Below are 17,462 nucleotides of genomic sequence, written 5' to 3' on the forward strand. Positions count from 1 at the left end.
GCTCACTACTATAACAGAAACTGGAAACAGTTATAACTTTCTCCCTACAGTTTTAAAATCACTGCCTACCTCCAGTATACATATTTTACATTGCTGTGTACTGTAATACAGACTTTTGTAATACAAAAGAAAAAACACTGCTCAGCAAAGTGTAATCTGTATTGCACAGTGACTTTATGCTGAAGTGTATTGGTCATTGTAGATGACCGCTGACTGCTCTGTGTAGCAGCACTTCTGTAAGGCTGGGCGAGCTCCACCTACATCCACCCAACCGCTGGACGCAAGCTTCACCTTCAGCCCCCTGCCACCTCTGACCAGTGAGCTGCACCTCTAGTGCATGTGGCCTGGCTGCCTGTTGCCATGGCAGCAGGCAGCAGAGGGCGTGGTCAGCCAGGCCTCCGCCTCTTCCTCCTCCAATGAAAACGGAGCAGTTTCTACACATGCCACAGCCAAGACAGGATTCCATTCATTCCTCTGAGATGTGGAGTAAGTGTGTGTTGTAGTCAGTCCCTCTGGAATCCCAACAAACATAATTACAGCATAAACATCTGAACATTTCTGACACTACCCCAAGTTTCCTGTTTTCAAAAGCAAACACTCGGCAAGATGAAATCTGATCCGCATTTAAGACTGAAATATTGAATTAGTGAATTTACACCAACATCTCACCGTCAGCAAAGCCAAAGCAGGTAGACTAAAGCATATTAGAGACTGCAGCTAGGGGGCGCTGCGGAGACCCTTCCGCAACACATTTGCCGTTCAGATGAAAGAAGAGTTTCATATGATGGACACCTACTAGTTTAAAACAGAGGCGGTGGGCTGGAGAAACACTACAGTGTTGAAGCGAAAGCCCCATGGGCGAGTGCTACAGGAGCTGCTACAGGAGCTGGCTAGACCAGGAGGGGGTCATGTTAAACACATGTACTTCCATCCAGCAGGAAAGAGAACAATTAGGACGGCCGAGCCGCGTTCCCGTCCAACAGAGCGCACCAACTGCTCACGGGCGAAATGGCGCAGAGCCAGTGTGATGAAGCCAGGTGTCTGGGTGAACGCCGGGGCTTCACACACACTCCCCGGGGACTGGGCCTTGGCTCAGGGCCAGCCGGGCAGCTCAAATCCTCCCATTACACAAGCTGAACCTCCGCACCGTCAGCGCCTCGTTCATGGGTGGGTACAGCTCACGGAAATGTGGCGAACACTGAGAGAGTGTTGGAGCGAAGGCGAGGCATTTGTGATGGGGCGGGGTGGGGTAAAAGGGCGCGGGACAGATGGCATGGTGAGGGGGGAATGTTCTAGTAGGGGCAGGAGTTTTCTTTATCAGGGTAAACAGAGGTGCACAAACAGATGAGTAGCTGGCACACAGGCGGAAGTGAGAGGCCACAGAGGTTGATTTCATCTCCTTCCTGTGTTTAACAAAAAAGAAACAGAAAAAAACCCACACACACACACCCTCCACCAGCACGACCACAAACGCTGTGTACGCGCACACACACACACACACACACACACACACACACACACACACACACACACACACACACACACATGCTCTGTAATGCAGGAGCTGGCTGATGATGGCTGGAATTAATTCGTTTGACATCGGCCACAAGGCAGCTGACAAAACTAGACTTCGCACGATACTACGCACCTCTAAGTACGGTCTGACTCATTCAGGCTGTCCCCCCAACCCAAATTCTCTCTCCTAACCACACACACACACACACACACACACACACACACACACACACACACACACCCACCAACACATCACAGAGTGGACATCTCTGGAGACTGAGGCCAGTCTGACTCACGTTTCTCCTGTTCTCCCTGTCTGGGTGAACAGTTCCAGGGTTGGAGAAGTGTGGTCACTGCCTGGCCTGCCACCAGCCTTTCCCCTGACCAGTACAAGCCCAGTACATCTGGAGTCTGCAGCTATTTCTGGAAGAACAGGGTCTGAACTTGAGGGCAGGAGCGATCCTGACTCACTCTTACTGTGTCAAATTTCCTCAAACAAAAAAAATAATAAAAGTATTTTGCCTCGACATATCTTCAGTGCAGATATCTTTGGACCAGTGCTTCAGAAAGATCATGCAAATAAGAACAGAATGAGCATCAATGGGTGTGTCCACACTATTTATTGTTGATAAAGCCAAAAGGCACCAGGGGAAAAACACAAGCCACCGAGAGACAGCAACACTGAAACCTGGAGAGGAACTTCAGCTCAGTCACCACACCAAGACGCTGAACGGACTTAACGAAGTCGGGTCAATAACATAACCGGGCTGAATCAGAGAGCTGCAGGAACCACACGGCTCTTTAGCAGTACTGTGCATCCCTGGAACTGGGTGGTTCAGAAAGGGTCCAAGATAAGATTTAAAGTCACAGTCCGCTGGGATTTTGATTTACTGACAGGAAGTCAGGCAGGGAGCGTTCCAGCGCCTAGCTCTGGACCTCAGACTGATTTAGAAGTCCACCCCAGCTCTGTGGTGCTGGACACTCCATACATTACAGCAGTTCATCAAACACCCCATATAACAAGAGTCACAAAGCTCTGGGAGGAGGGGCTTCATAAAGGAAAGCACGTTACTTAAAGCATGTATGACCAATATGTCACAATCAAAACTAGACCAATAACAAAAAGAGGAGGTGTAATCACTACTGCTGCTGTGCTGAAATGTTTTCCGACTGTGTTCACTCAAGGTTGGTCCAGTGAGTGAAGGAATCACGGGACCCTGGGAGGTGAAGGGGTGAAGGTGTGTCCCCGAGCGACCCGGAGGGGACCCGGTCCCTCCCAACTACTGATTTACTGCCCGTGGGCATCTGTGCATGCCATCAGAACACTGCATAAATCTCCCACAGCTCTGCACATGAGAAAGGCTGGACGGAAACTCTGGTGTCGACTTCAAGCAGAGTCTCAGCCCGAGAGGTTGGCGTACTGCAGGAAAGAGGAAGAAGAGATAGGAGGAAGAGAGGAAGGAGAAGAGAGGGTATACAGAGAAAAAGATGGAGAAAGGTGGATGGAGGGGGAGAAGAGAAAAAGCGCAAGAGAGCGAGAGCTGGCAGACCACATACAATGAATGTATCTTCAGAGAGAATTGGACAGGATTCGACAGCCACTTTCACTTTGGCCTCCAGCAGGAAGAGAGTCTCAGCAGTTTAGCACAGTGCTGTGGGGGCAGCACCCACCCAAACACCAGTGATGCGCACACACACACACACACACACACACACACACACACACACACACACACACACACACACACACACACACACACACACACACACACACACAGGAGACTGAAAATTGTGTAGAAGTGCAGCAGGACCCAACCACATGAGCAAAACATGTTCTCACACACACACACACACACACACACACACACACACACACACGGTTAGGCTGTTGACCAACGAAGCAGTATTTAAAATCATAGAGCAGAAACCCACACATGATTACAAGATTATTTCTGAAAAGTCAAACCACGCCCAGAAGGTTCTAGGGCTGCTGGGAGAGTTCAAGCCTCTTTCTCAAATGGTGCAAAAAAGTCCCGCTCAAACCCAACACCCCCAGCGTTTCTGAACCACCGCTGACGCCTTTCACACCAGCACAAAAAGCTGATTAACACTCTTCATTTATGGAGTACAATGTGAACAAAAACAGCAGTCAGGCCAAACACACCCACACAATGGACAAGCCACACCAGCTGTACCACTCAAAGCTACATCACAGTCCAGGCTGCAGTCAGGCATCCAAAACATTACTGCTTACCATGACTGAATCAAACAGGTGCGCACAACCTTTACGCTTCATCTTTATAGAGTTAGAGTACTGAACTGCCACACCAAATAAAACATGTCTCGCTACATCTCTGCAGTTATCTGACTGGCTGGAAGAAAAGGACTCGGTATGCATATAAAGAGAAACCTCATAGATGGGAGGGATGATTCAGAACTGGGGGCATTTCAGCCAGGTAAAATTTTTGTGCGTTATTCAAACTACAACAACATGCACCTCCCCTTTTGAAGCATTTCAAAGTGAAGATGGCCATGGGTGTGAGCACAGGCTCTTTTTAACCACCTCCCAGCCTTGCCCTTTGACCCCATGTCCAGCAGGACAGCAAAGGCAGGCCAGCTAAGTTAAGATACTGCACTAATAATCAGATGATTGGTAGTTTAAGTCCCACCAAGTTACCAGTGATGGGCCCCTGAAAAATGAACCCAGAGCTGGTGACTGTGGTCAGCCTTTAAGCTCAGGATAAGAATATATCCCATTAAAATTCACAAACAAGGTACTGGAACAAAAGAAACTGCACAGAGAGCGAATGTGTTTAGGCTGTACTGACAGAAATTAGACAGGTGGGGGGAGAGAGAGAGAGACAGACAGAGAGACAGACAGAGAGAGAGAGAGAGAGAGAGAGAGAGACAGAGAGAGAGAGACCTTGAAAACATTCCACCCCTGACAGGGCTCGCCACTCAGACAGGAGCATCTACATCTAACACAGCCAGACATCACCGCACATCGCCTCAGACACCAACTGTGATCGGCTAAGACCATCGACACTACACACATTCCCCAGTGACTGCGTGAGCTCATTAATATAGATTGGGATGGATGTTTACATAAAAAACCAGCAGAAATCTAAAGTGTAATCACTCTCTCCCTTTTCTGTTCTCTCAATAAACATCAATCTACACTGGAGAGACACATGAGCAGGAAGACGATGTGATCTGTGCTCCCACGGGGACCAGGGGATCCCATTAGCTCCTGGAGCAAGACATGCTCCCTCCAGACGAGAGAGAAGGGCCGCATCCGTAGGACCTTTTCATTTTACCTTTAATCTGAGCGGCTTACAATTGGGCGTCCAGGAGAAGGTAAAGGGAGTACACAGAGGAGCAGAGCTAAACCGTAGTCCAGCTGCTTGGCAGTTGAGAGGCAGGCTTCCTTCTCAAACGCAGCTTCTGAGGAGACGCCATCGCTGGCATAGGGACCTGCTCTGCTTCAGGGAAAATGCTTTTATGTCTTTCTCTCTCTCCATCTTTCACCGTCTTGGCGTGCGCTCACTCTCCGTCTCTCATCCCCCCCGCTAAAGCCTTGAGGCAGAAGAGAGTGGGGAGGATGTGTGGAATCAGTAGCAGGGGCCTTGAGGGAGAGCGCTTCAGCAAAGCTTCCTCACTCACAGAGAGAGCGGTAATGTGGGTGGAGGACACCGCCCACGTCACCAGCACCGCCCACCGTACCGTCCCTTGTGCCTGTCTCAGAGCTACAGCATGGCCAGATTACAGAGTTCGCCATCAGCAGGAAACAGAAGGAGGGGCAGGTTAGGCCTCTTGCGCTCCAGAGAAATGCTTCCTGTTTGGGAGAAACTCATCTTCCCACAGCACACCAAGAGGGTGTGTGTGTGTGTGTGTGTGTGTGTGTGTGTGTGTATTCAGAGGGGAGGAGAGATAAAACATTACACTTTGAGTGACGCAGAGTGAAACAGAGAGATGTGCTTTCTGACATGATCATAAGCAATCAACTCTGCGCAGTTAAGACTCCACACCTCTCCCTAGGGAGGGAATCCTGTAATCTGCATCCTGTTCCTGCTGAACAGAACCTCAGAGGACAGGACCGTGGTAGACAGACACAGCCATGAGAAGTGCTGTGGACTTGTTAGACGCATGCGGAGCCAACTCCAAGATGACCGAGCCAAAGTCCTGTTAGTGCAGCTCGCCTTATTTACAAAACACATCAGCACATCTGGCTGAAATGCCCCTTTATGAATAGGGCCTCAGCGGTCCATTAGAGGAGGACCAGGCTGCCCACTAAAGCTGCAGGAGGGAGAGATGGTCTCCAAGCCAGGTGGCTGTCCACAGCCTGGGACGCACAGAGACATGAGGGCCACGTGTGGTGTGGGGAGCCGTTCTCACGGAGAGAAGTTTTCACAAAAATGTTCAATATAATTACCTTGCTTTCTCTGAAACAAGAATGGATACGTATTATCAGAAGCCTGCTGGTCTTCTCACTCACACACACACACAGATGCAAAGTAATATAATCATAAACACACAATCAGAAAGTAAAACCAGAAAAAGAAGAAACTTTCCCTCTTTTTACTGTGACCAGCTGGTGAGACAAAGCCATGTCTGTTCAGTCTCATCAGTCAGCTTCTACACACACACACACACACACACACACACACACACACACAGTCCCAGCCCCAACACATGGATGAGGCCTGCAGCGAGTCCACCAGTGTCTCTGCAGGGCCGTGGACACAGGACCTAATGGTCTGTAGGAGGACAGACAAAGCCTAAATATTCAACGCATGATGACGAGAACAGAGTGCAGACAGACATCATACTGTAGTGAGAGTGTGTGTGAGGACTGGGCACAGTTAGAGGTGTGCTCATTTCTCTTCATCATACTGTAGTGTGAGTGTGTGTGAGGACTGGGCACAGTTAGAGGTGTGCTCATTTCTCTTCTTCATACTGTAGTGTGAGTGTGTGTGAGGACTGGGCACAGTTAGAGGTGTGCTCATTTCTCTTCTTCATACTGTAGTGTGAGTGTGTGTGAGGACTGGGCACAGTTAGAGGTGTGCTCATTTCTCTTCATCATACTGTAGTGTGAGTGTGTGTGAGGACTGGGCACAGTTAGAGGTGTGCTCATTTCTCTTCTTCATACTGTAGTGAGTGTGTGTGAGGACTGGGCACAGTTAGAGGTGTGCTCAATTCTCTTCATCATACTGTAGTGAGTGTGTGTGAGGACTGGGCACAGTTAGAGGTGTGCTCATTTCTCTTCATCATACTGTAGTGAGTATGTGTGAGGACTGGACAGAAGCAGGATGACACACGGTGAAGGTTCCCCCCACTGGAAGGTTCTGAGCTCGTCTGGCTCTGCTTCACCCACCACAGTCATGTGGGGGTCTGTTTTTCCCATAGCTATCTTTAGCTGTGATCACTATGGATACCATGAACACAGACTGTGTGTATGTGTGTGCGTGTGTACATGTGCGCACACATGACAGACAGCGCACTAAACACATAAAAAAACCCCTTTGTATAGACCTTGTAAATAAGTCTGTGTTATACATTCATTCACAAAGAGAACTGTGACTCCCTTCCTCAAACACACTCGAGCACGTTCACACGCACACACAGGGACTTGCTGCTTGTTTCCTACTTCATGCTCAACACTTGGTCTTGTAGTCCAGCAAACCCTTCATATGTTAATGAATGAACATCGGCACCTCGTGATTGGCTGCCGAGCTCTCAGTCTCAGATCCTCTGCCAATGACTGGAGTGTTCTATGCCATCACCGTGGAAACAGGGACCCAAATGCCATGCTTACTCTAGTTTAGGAAATACACTGATGTTTGGCCAATACAGGGGAAAATAACAATAAATGACTTAGAAGGGGTCAAGACATAAAAATGTCATTTCTGAATTCTGACATCAAATAACATACATGGTATTCCATATTTTTGTTTACTGGGTATTTTTAATATAGTTTCCTAAATATACATAATTTCTTGGATTCCCTGTACTCAGAAATCTAAAGATAACTTTTTTTTTACACAACTTCCATGAGTAACAGCCTAAGCAGATAGTTTTGAGAGTTAATTAGTTTGAGTTAATTGAGTTAATTGAGTCCTGTCTCCATACAGGCGAGAGAGAGAGCGCGAGACCGAGAAAGAGATGCCATATAAAGATGGTTAGATGGTTGCTGTTTTATTAAGCTTGTGGAGGCCCCAGTTTGGTGATTAAATGATGATGGGGGTCTTAGGCAGCTCTGTCAGTCTTCACTGAACCTCTGAACCTGAGAATCAAAACTAGTAGAATCCAAAATATCCTGAACCAGGCGCTAGGTGTTTCCCCAAGAGCCCTCAAGGGGGTTTAAATAACAGTGGGGTCAGGAATGCCAGTGTCACCCAAACAGGACAGCAGAGACACAAGACATTCCATCTCCCATTCACATTCTGACAGAGGAAGTGAGAATCAATAAAACAGACAAGTGGAGGAATAGAGAGACACAGACAGAGACAACGAACAAGCATATGAAAGAGACAGACAGGACACCAACCAAGAGAGAGAATGTGGCCATGCATGAGAGAGAGAGAGAGAGAGAGAGAACAAATGAGGTAACCCTGGGTGTGTGTGAGGCTGACCTGTGATATGTGGTTGATTGAAGACTCCATCCTGCGCAGCTGGGATGCCTGGATGTCCAGCAGCTGTAGCACATTGTTGGCTAAGGCGTTGATCTGGTAGGCCACGCTGGCCAGAGACTGGGTGGTGTACGCCTTGGTCTCCTCCAGTGCTTTCCTCTTATCCTGTGCCTGAAAGCCAAAAGCAAGGACAGCTGCTGTATTCCACACACGTGTAGCATCAGTTATATGCACCTAGCTCAACCACACGAGCAAACAAAACAAGACTGCGCAGTTAGACGCAGAGCAGCCCGCAGAGGACCTGAGAGAGGAGGAGGAGGAGGCCCCCCACACGGAGGAGGAGGCCCCCCCATCCTCACACTGACCACAAGGGCACACTCAGGCACCACAGTGACCACTGATGTTACGATATCAGAATGATTCATTTAATACGAAACCTGCCTAAGAATGTCAATACTGAAACACCATGGCAAAAACTTGTGGATGCGTAATGGAATAATAGATCACAGAAACCTTTTTTGTTCCCTCATTAAACAAAAGTAAAAAAGACTTAGATCATGTTAATAGAAGGCCAATGTTATACTTTTCAGTGTCTGATGTTCCCTAGATCATCGAGTGTGTCATTTCTTTGACAGCAGATATCAATTAAATGCAAGCAGATATCCATTTAAAATTAAATTAAAAGTATAAACCGATTTGCATACTTGAATACTTGACTGTGTGCTTGTCCTGACAGTCAGAAACCAATATAGTACAAACAATACTGCAAATCAAAGTCAGAAATAACTCAAGCAAGCACACAAACTAATTTGAGAACTGACAATACAACCATGACAATGACTAATGGACAATGACTAATGGACAATGACTAATGGACAATGACACATTTGAGATCTCATGAAATTCTCACTCAAACACACTTTGAAAACCACCTAAGACCAAATGCTACACAATTCACTTCGTTGCACTGTAGAAGGAGCTCTTCAGCTGCGAGATGGTTTCGGTTCCTCCGAGAGAACGTGTGGTAAGCCTCAATATATCTGTGGTCAACCACTCCTTGACACAGAAGCAAGGCTGTTAGCATTGGAGCTCCTTCTCAGGTGGACTCGTGAGAAACCCATGGGCAGATGCAGACTCAAAACGCTCACTGAACTGCTTCAGGTGAGACGGGTCTCAACTTCAAAAAGAAACTGTACTCTAAGCAGGACGGACGATGGTTTTGCATGCATGGGGATATTTGTTTGGGGGGCTGTTTACTTTTGATGTGCAGAATGCACCTTTACCTCACTAGCGGGTGGTTGTTGCAGGGGCCGCACAGTTCAGCAGGAAGTGTATGGACAGAGAGGCCTCACTGAGACTGCCCCCAGTGGCCCAGGTGAGGAATGAATCCTTGACACTAAACATTTTAAGACTTAAGAATGACAACATACCTCAAAGTTTCAATTTCACCTCCCTACTCCCTCACAACCACTACCGGATTCAACAGATAGAGGTTATACGAGGACACAATGACAGAGTGCATCGAGTTCTTACATTTCTGAACAAATAAATCTAACAGATGCATTGTAGGGTCCCAGGAAAGATCCCTCTAGAGGGCAACAATAAAGCAAAAGCCATCTGTTCATAACATTTATTTATTTATATTCCGACACCCCCTCGCACGCGCACACAGACACACGCCACTGAATATGGAGACAGTGATTAAACTTGTATAATAAATTATATTTTACAATAATCTTAAACTTCCACTCACCATAAAATCCAAATCCACTCTCTTACAACAAAGATAAAAAAGGATGGTGTTTCTCATTGGTTACTGAGAGCAGGCCCCACTGCACCAGCATGCAGTAACTTCACAGTGTTGTAACCTCATTGTGTAGCCACCCCTCTAACCGAATTACTACTCTGAGCTCTCTGTAAAATCCCATTGTCTCCTAACCAGGCTGCATTAGCCAGCCTAGCCTCCTCAGAGGGGAGACAGAGTGCTTCCTAATCTGCTCCTCCGAGAACAGCCGCTCAATAGGACCAGGCAGCCTCCTCTCTGCTAGCGCCGGAGCTCGGCCCGTCCTGCACGGTAGTCCGAATGGACCGTGCAAAGATCAGCAAGTGGTGGTGGTGATGGGGGAGTGTCAATGTTATTGATCAGTATCAGTGTCAGCAGTATTGATCAGTGTGAAGGCCAGGACATGATATGTTTAAGAAATGCAGATTTCACATGAGCCGGGGGACTTTTTCTGAGCCTAGAGTGACTCGTCAGAGAACACGCTGCCTGCGTTTGCTGTGATCACTTCTTATGGTGCTGCAATACCTGGTGTGTCTCAAGTTATGGGCACCCAACAGACACATCTGTTCTCTCTGTTATCTACCACAGCAGGAGACAAAAGCGCAGCACCATGCAAACCACGTCGGTAAAGCAGGGTTCCTCAGGAAGCCAAATCTTTTATAGCCACACAGAGGACTGCCTCATAGCAAAGCTCCTTTACTTACGCCCCTAATTGACGTTTGGTTTAAGACGTCAAGATAAGTGAGGAAAGTTTCAGATCGATTTTAGGTGCTTGTTCCCAAGAAGGAAGTGAGAGAAAGAGAATGGGATGAAAGAAAGGAAGCAGTGTGTGGTTCCCAGACGTCGTCAGGAATCCTTCCCTGCCTGTAAATCTTCTCCCCCCCCACACTGACCGAGTCCAAGGCACATAACCCTGAAGCAGGAAGACAGGAAGTTGGGGCGGGGTCACAACGACTCGTCAGCCAAGCGTCTGTTTTATCTCCTCCTCCACGGGCAGTTATCAACACCTGGCTGTAATCTGCCTTAAAACAATGCCAAATGCCTGAACTGCAGGCATTGTAAAAATCTTGTTTTCCTAACCCGAATGTGACATTTTGTGCTGCTACATACATGTGGTGGGGGGGGGGGGGGGGGGGGGGGGGGGGGGATACAAAACATCTGATGTTTAAGATATGACTATGAAAACATTTTGGCCGACACGGACTGCACATTCCACACTGAAGTGGCAGGTCCAGCTGCCATGACTAGAACGAGCAAGTAGGAGAAGTTGGAGAGCAGAGAGGGTTAAACGTGGCCGTCCAACAGCAGCCCTCACACTCAATAAACCTGCAGACGAGGGGAAAGGTACGTTTATTACTCCTCCGCTGAATCTCAACCATCATTTCAACCAAAAATGCTGACGGCGTAAATAACGAACAGAACACGTAGTAACTGTGCGGTACCATTACGCTGCTGCTGCCATGCCAACGTGCTGGGATACACGCTTTAGATCAGCGCGGGCCAGCGGTGAAGTACTCTGCGAAAGGAGCGGGTTGGGGAGGGTTTGGCAGGTCCAGGGTGCTCCGTGTGGACAGGAAGGAAGGTGCAGGTTTCCTTCCCAGAGAGGGTGAGGAGGTCAGTGGGAGCGGAGCGCACCCCCCCCCCCCCCCAGCGTCTCCTCCCTGTAACTGGATACACAGACGTCAGGGGGAGGCAGCACGTGAAAGACCATAACACCACACAGTGTTGGCTCTCCAGCACCCTTCCTGTTCCAAGAAACAGCCTCATGTGTGCTGCTGCTACGGCGGTGCTCTACACTGTGCCAGACCCCCAGGAGTGTCAAACAGATGAAAACCACAAAGAGGAACCATCTCTCTGGGCAGAGAGCAGCATTGAAGCCGAACGGATTGCCGGAAACAAGTGTGAGCAGCCCTGCTCCGTGGACACACGTGGCCTTTCTCTAGTGCAGACAGCCAACCAGGACTCACACTTACACATACCCCGGGGGAGGAGGAGAAACACGCTCTCCAGAAAAATCAAGGAGCAGGAAACGCTTGGAATGTTTTCAAGTTAGTGTCACTAGAGTCTGGAGGACACGGGCCTGGTGCTCAGCTTCAACAGAAGGAAGGGGTGACACATGATCGAGTCACACGCTGGCGTGTTCAGGGCCATTCTGGGCAGTGATGGGGAAGTTTAAGCTATGAATCAGCACTCGCCTTGATCTCATCCTGGAACACATGGCCTCTGTGTGCAGGGAAAGCAGATGAAATGTCTGGGCAGAGGAAGTTGGCTGTAATTATTGGCTTTTGGCGATTGTCGGATCTCAGACAGCCACTTTGAGAGGCGAGATTAATGTGGCTAATGACAGGAAAGAAGCATCCTGAGCCTGGACCCACCCAGCAGGGCATGTGTGTCAGGTGGTGATGTACAAACAATACAATCGTTTTCTGGAGAACTCTCTCAGGTAGGTTTCGGCAACTATAAGACCAGACATACCACACTTCCATTGTGGACCATCCTGTGGCAAGGATCCCTCCTCGACAGAATGTGAAATGTGAGATTTCCTACTGTTGAGGGCAGCTAGACACATGGCAGAGGTCAGCCAGGGGTCATTCTGCCCTGCGGAGTTTACCACTCTCCGACAGAGACAGAACTGGGTCCAGGCCAGTATCCTGGACAGTGAGATGAGAGCTGCACCATCTGGGAGAGAAACATCGACTGTCACCTTGAAGGTTCTCGGCAAACAAAGTGCCAGTGAGACGCAGCCCCACAGGCTGTGCATGTAGAAACGACATGTTGAAACACGCATGCTGTGGAGAGAGAGCGCTAAGCAAAACTGTGCTTAGTGGTCTGAGAGAGAGAGAGAGAGAGAGAGAGAGAGAGAGAGAGAGAGAGAGAGAGAGAGAGAGAGAGAGAGAGAGAGAGAGAGCGCAAGAGAGGTGAAGGGTGCTATTCCCACACAGCTTCTCCCGCACCCAACACCAACAGACCCTCACTGAGAGCTAGACCGTACCAGCACAGCCACCATTTAATCAGAGAGCCAGGCATTGGGGAATTTACGATCTCAAACTAATCCATATCTCATGAAGATATAGCAGTGACAGTGAGCAGACATAATAGCCATTATATCAACTTGGCCTATTGGTGCCAAAGTCACCCTTATCTACAGCCACTGAACCACTTGTGAGAATAAGACCACATGAAAATACCACCAGAACAAACACAGGGGAAAGGCAAAAATGCCACAAAGACAAGAGTTCATTCATTCACTTATGCTGCTGCATTTTATGCTTCAATTCTTTTTAGCGCAAAGTCCATGAGCAGTAATATGGAGAATCCAAAAAATATTTTCACAATTTCTAGATCACTTATGTCACTATGTACAAAGCTTCTGAATGAATTCCTGCTCGTACTGGCTAGTAACACAGAGCAGTGCCTGACTTAACCTGCCCAGAGACAGTTGCCTGCTAGGATCGTCACGATCATTACAGCTGAGGATTAATTGCAATTAACAGTTGAATTAACGATTCACAGCAAGCACACTTATGTGGTACATTTCTAAAACAGCCTATGGACTAATGTATATGATTACCCATCATAAACAAAAGAAATGAAGATTAATGGACTAGGCCCCATATAACAGCTGGGCATTGTTGGCGCTTGTGTCCAGTTTGATACACATACAATGTCAGAAACCACATCATTGCTACATCAGCCGCATTGTTGTAGTCAGGACAAAATCATCGTCATCAACTGAATTACCATCGGGCCATTATGCAAGAATCGCAACAAGCCTGCACACTACATGGACATCAAGGGCAGTCTTCCTTCAGTCCTTCATTACACTGCCATGGCCAGATAAGGTACGATACAAGAGAGTCTACACTGAGGCCAGATTCTGATCAGGACCGATTGTACAAGCCAATGAAGGATGAAATCCAAGTCCAGTTTTCAACATAGCTAATGCCAAAAGGCATGTCTGAAATAAGAAAGAACATGTTTTCAATGCAACTCCCCCCTTAAAAGGACACAGGTTTGCACTGACGCACTGTGTACACAAGTCCTCATACACCTCAATCAGCACCTGCTCCAACAGCCCCCCCCCAGACACACACACGGTCCTGATACATGCAAGGCTTTTGTTTGGCTCTACTGTGAGGGTTCAACATTCCCACTATCCATGCAGCTGTGTGGTTTGGTGAAGCCAAACCCTCAAGGGGCACAGACATGCAGCACTGATGCTGATCTGACAGTGGTGGGGTGTGGTGCCTGCACCGTACTGTGGGAAGAAAGGGTGAGGTGTGGCGGCAATAAAAAACAACCTGAAGTGAGGGGATAGAAATAAAGGAGAAAGTGGCAGAGAGTCAGTGAGAGAGGGTGGGCTTCACCTTTGGAATTAAACAAAGAGACTAATGCGAGTGACTGACCAAAAATCTGCTTTAGATGAGGTAGCATGTTTATATAAATCAAAGAGAAAAACAATACACCAATGGAAGACTGCAGCAAGGTTAATTGCTAATCACGCCTGAAAGGGGGGGGGGGGGGGGGTTTGTCTGCATGTTTCCTGCCAGCTGACCCAGGTGGCACCGCATTCATTAAGGCATCCTGGCACAAATCTACTCCCGCTACAGGGGCTGAAGACAGCATGCTGCCTGATGACCCTTCCAAAAGATCAGAAAATCTTCAAAAAAAAATCTGCAAAAAAAATCTTCAGAGCAGCCATGCTTCACTGGCTTGGGGAGAGGAAGGTCTGGGATGAGAGTGGAGACGGGCCGGCATGAGGGTGCTTGATACGGGCGGGTCACGCAGGTCTCGCCAGATCTTCTCAAGCTGATAAGAATGCATCATTGTCTTCAATCACAATGCTTCATGTTGCAGCCAAACATGAACTTTAATCTTTGGAGAAAGAAGCTGCCTCTAGGCAGATGTTTTGCTCCTAATTGCAAACATATTAATTTTACAAATATAGTGGCCCTAGAATAATGACTACATGACTACAAGTCTAAATCCATACAATACAATATCCCATGGGTACGCCAGTTCTAAACCCATGTAGTCTATTTGCAGATGTGAACAACTTTGGAACTTTTGTAAACTGCAGAGGACAAGAACGTCTGTGAAATGCCAGAAATATAAATAAAAAACATTACGCTTTAAGCTCTTGACTCAGAGGCAGAACACACTGATCCACTACCCAGTCTGAGGACCACAACCCCTCCCCACCACCACCACCACTTCAGTCTGGCCAGAAGAGGAACATCTGATCAGGTCAGCAGAAACTCAGGAAACAGGAATCAAGACTGAAGATGACAAATAGCCTCTACATTCCTGCACATGCTTCAAATACATGCATGCGTACACGCGCTCAGCCACAAAGTGGGACGGTGGCTGCCCTCTTTACACAGACAAACTCACCATCTGCTGCAGCATGGCATGTTCTTCATTGCTATGGCGATATAAACGACTAAACACACAGTCCTGTGCAAAAGAATGTCTCTGAGAAGCAGAATGCTTTTGAGGGTGGGTGCTAAAAGCTACATATTGCTAGTTCTACGCACCATGTCAAGTTACAACATGAACACAGATGTCACGATGGGCAATTTGTGTGCGTGTGTGCGTGTGTGCGAGAGAGAGAGAGAGAGAGAGAGAGAGAGAGAGAGAGAGAGAGAGAGAGAGAGAGAGAGAGAGAGAGAGAGAGAGAGAGAGAGAGAGAGAGAGAGAGGAGAGAGAGAGAGAGAGAGAGAGACGACAAGGAGTGCCACTTACACCTTCACCAGTCAGTCATATAGATCAGGTTGCCATCTTAAAATCACACCAAATCACAGGAGACTTGATCTGAAGCAGCTCTGGCTCTACCTGTAAAGCAAGTTCTATTCAAGGAATGTTCACCTAATCAACTGATCTTTCCAAGCACCCTCAAAAGTGTTTAAGGTTTGATCACAACTGGAGACAGACAGGAGCTGTTACAAGCCACTAAATCTAAAGTTTTAACAGGGCTTGCTAACAGCTTCAGAGACTGAGACGGGTATGGCAGTACAAATGGGCAGGGTTCATGGCGGAATGCAGCTTACCACGTTTTCTGGTGTTTCATATGTTCACCAATTAGGGTTTCAGTACTAAACTAACCCTGTTCATAAGGTGTCAAACAAAATATCCAGATATACAAACAAAAAAATAGTTGGGAATAGTCCTATCAAATGTCATTTTAAAAACTTATTTTCTAAACTGAAATGAACGAACTCCTAACGCTGGGCACCGAAAGCGCTGATATGTCAACACATGTCTGAACTGCATTAGGAGAAATTAAAATGACATATTTTAGCCTCATGCTAGTGTCAAACATCTGCACTACTAAATAACGTGTTTGGTGAAGCTGCACTACTAAATAACTAAATAATAAAACTACTAAATAACGTGTTTGGTGAACCTGCACTACTAAATAACTAAATAATATCGAAATAATAAAACTACTAAATAACGTGTTTGGTGAAGCACATCATGTTTGAGAGGACTGAAGTAGCTCCCAGTACAGCGAGCCCACATCTGCGGATCAGATACGTGGAAGACAACGAAGGGAGCGTAGGTCCCATAACTTTACTAGTTAGTTTAAAACGAGTTTGGGGAAAGTTTTATTGTTTATTGTAGGTCTGGAAGGTGGGATTTGTCAAACAAAATATCTTTAAAAACTATTTTTTTTAACTTTCACGTCCCGAGAGAAAAACTGAGGGACATGAAGCACGCAAACATTGCGACAGCTTAAAGATTTCTGTCAGACACACCCTCTGTGTAAACGAACAAACACCAATAGAAAAATCGTTCAAATTAACTGAATGAATGGAAAAAACCCCAGTGTCGCTCGCTGGTGTATTAAAGAGAATTAATGTTAAAACCCGCGTGTACACGAAGGCGCGGAGCAGCTCCGGACTTCACCACCACCTCCCCGTTCTCCCACCAGCCAACGACAAAGAGCCTACGGGCTGACAGCGATCATGTGTGTCTACTTAAAACAACGTACAAATTTAATTTTTCGCACCCACCTGAACATAATTGCTTTCACAGTAGTCCGCTACCCTGGTGAGGTTCTGGTAACTCTCTACTAGAGCTCTTTTACCGGCAGGAATTTCCTCTTCTAACAACATTTGCAGCTCTGCCATCTTACATCCCTCCGCATAGCGTCCTCGTCCTGTGATTAGCGCCACCACCTCAGCCCTGACACACAGGCTCCCCCGCTCGGGATTGTGGGATTCCTGGCCTCGCTTTCATTTACAGCGCGACCTATCAACTCATGGGGGGAACGGTGTAGCAGAGCGAAAGGAACTGTGGGACATGTAGTTTAACAGTACACCGTTTACATTGGAACGGAATAGCATACCTCCTTCATGACTTAATATAGTAGCGTTTTAGCGAGCTTTAAAACTCACGTCTTAAACGTTCTCGTTATAACGTGAAAAATATACGTTAAATTTTTAGATTTAGTTTTACTATGTACTATGGATGCTTTGTGAGGTACAGGCCGCCGGGAGTAAGCGCGTGAAAATGACTACAGTTCCTGGTGA

General features: G+C 47.3%; 1 protein-coding gene across 12 annotated transcripts in view; it reads right to left on the reverse strand.

Annotated features, from left to right (window-relative positions):
- Nucleotides 1-17,132, reverse strand: part of abi1a (abl-interactor 1a) — a 38,239-nt gene extending 21,107 nt beyond the window's left edge. For 5 of the 12 annotated variants that reach the window (XM_076971008.1, XM_076971012.1, XM_076971009.1 and 2 more), the window contains exons 1-2: nt 16,944-17,131; nt 8,148-8,315 (exon numbers count right to left, since the gene is read on the reverse strand). In XM_076971008.1, coding sequence (XP_076827123.1) covers nt 8,148-8,315; nt 16,944-17,060 — 285 coding nt within the window. In that variant the 5' untranslated portion in view covers nt 17,061-17,131. Of the gene's footprint in view, nt 1-8,147; nt 8,316-16,943 lie in introns of all 12 variants that reach the window. The other 7 variants (XM_076971013.1, XM_076971011.1, XM_076971015.1 and 4 more) reach the window with 4 other exon arrangements.
- Nucleotides 17,133-17,462: the final 330 nt, after the last annotated feature.

Source organism: Brachyhypopomus gauderio, chromosome 13, assembly GCF_052324685.1.
Source record: "Brachyhypopomus gauderio isolate BG-103 chromosome 13, BGAUD_0.2, whole genome shotgun sequence".
NCBI lineage: Eukaryota > Metazoa > Chordata > Actinopteri > Gymnotiformes > Hypopomidae > Brachyhypopomus > Brachyhypopomus gauderio.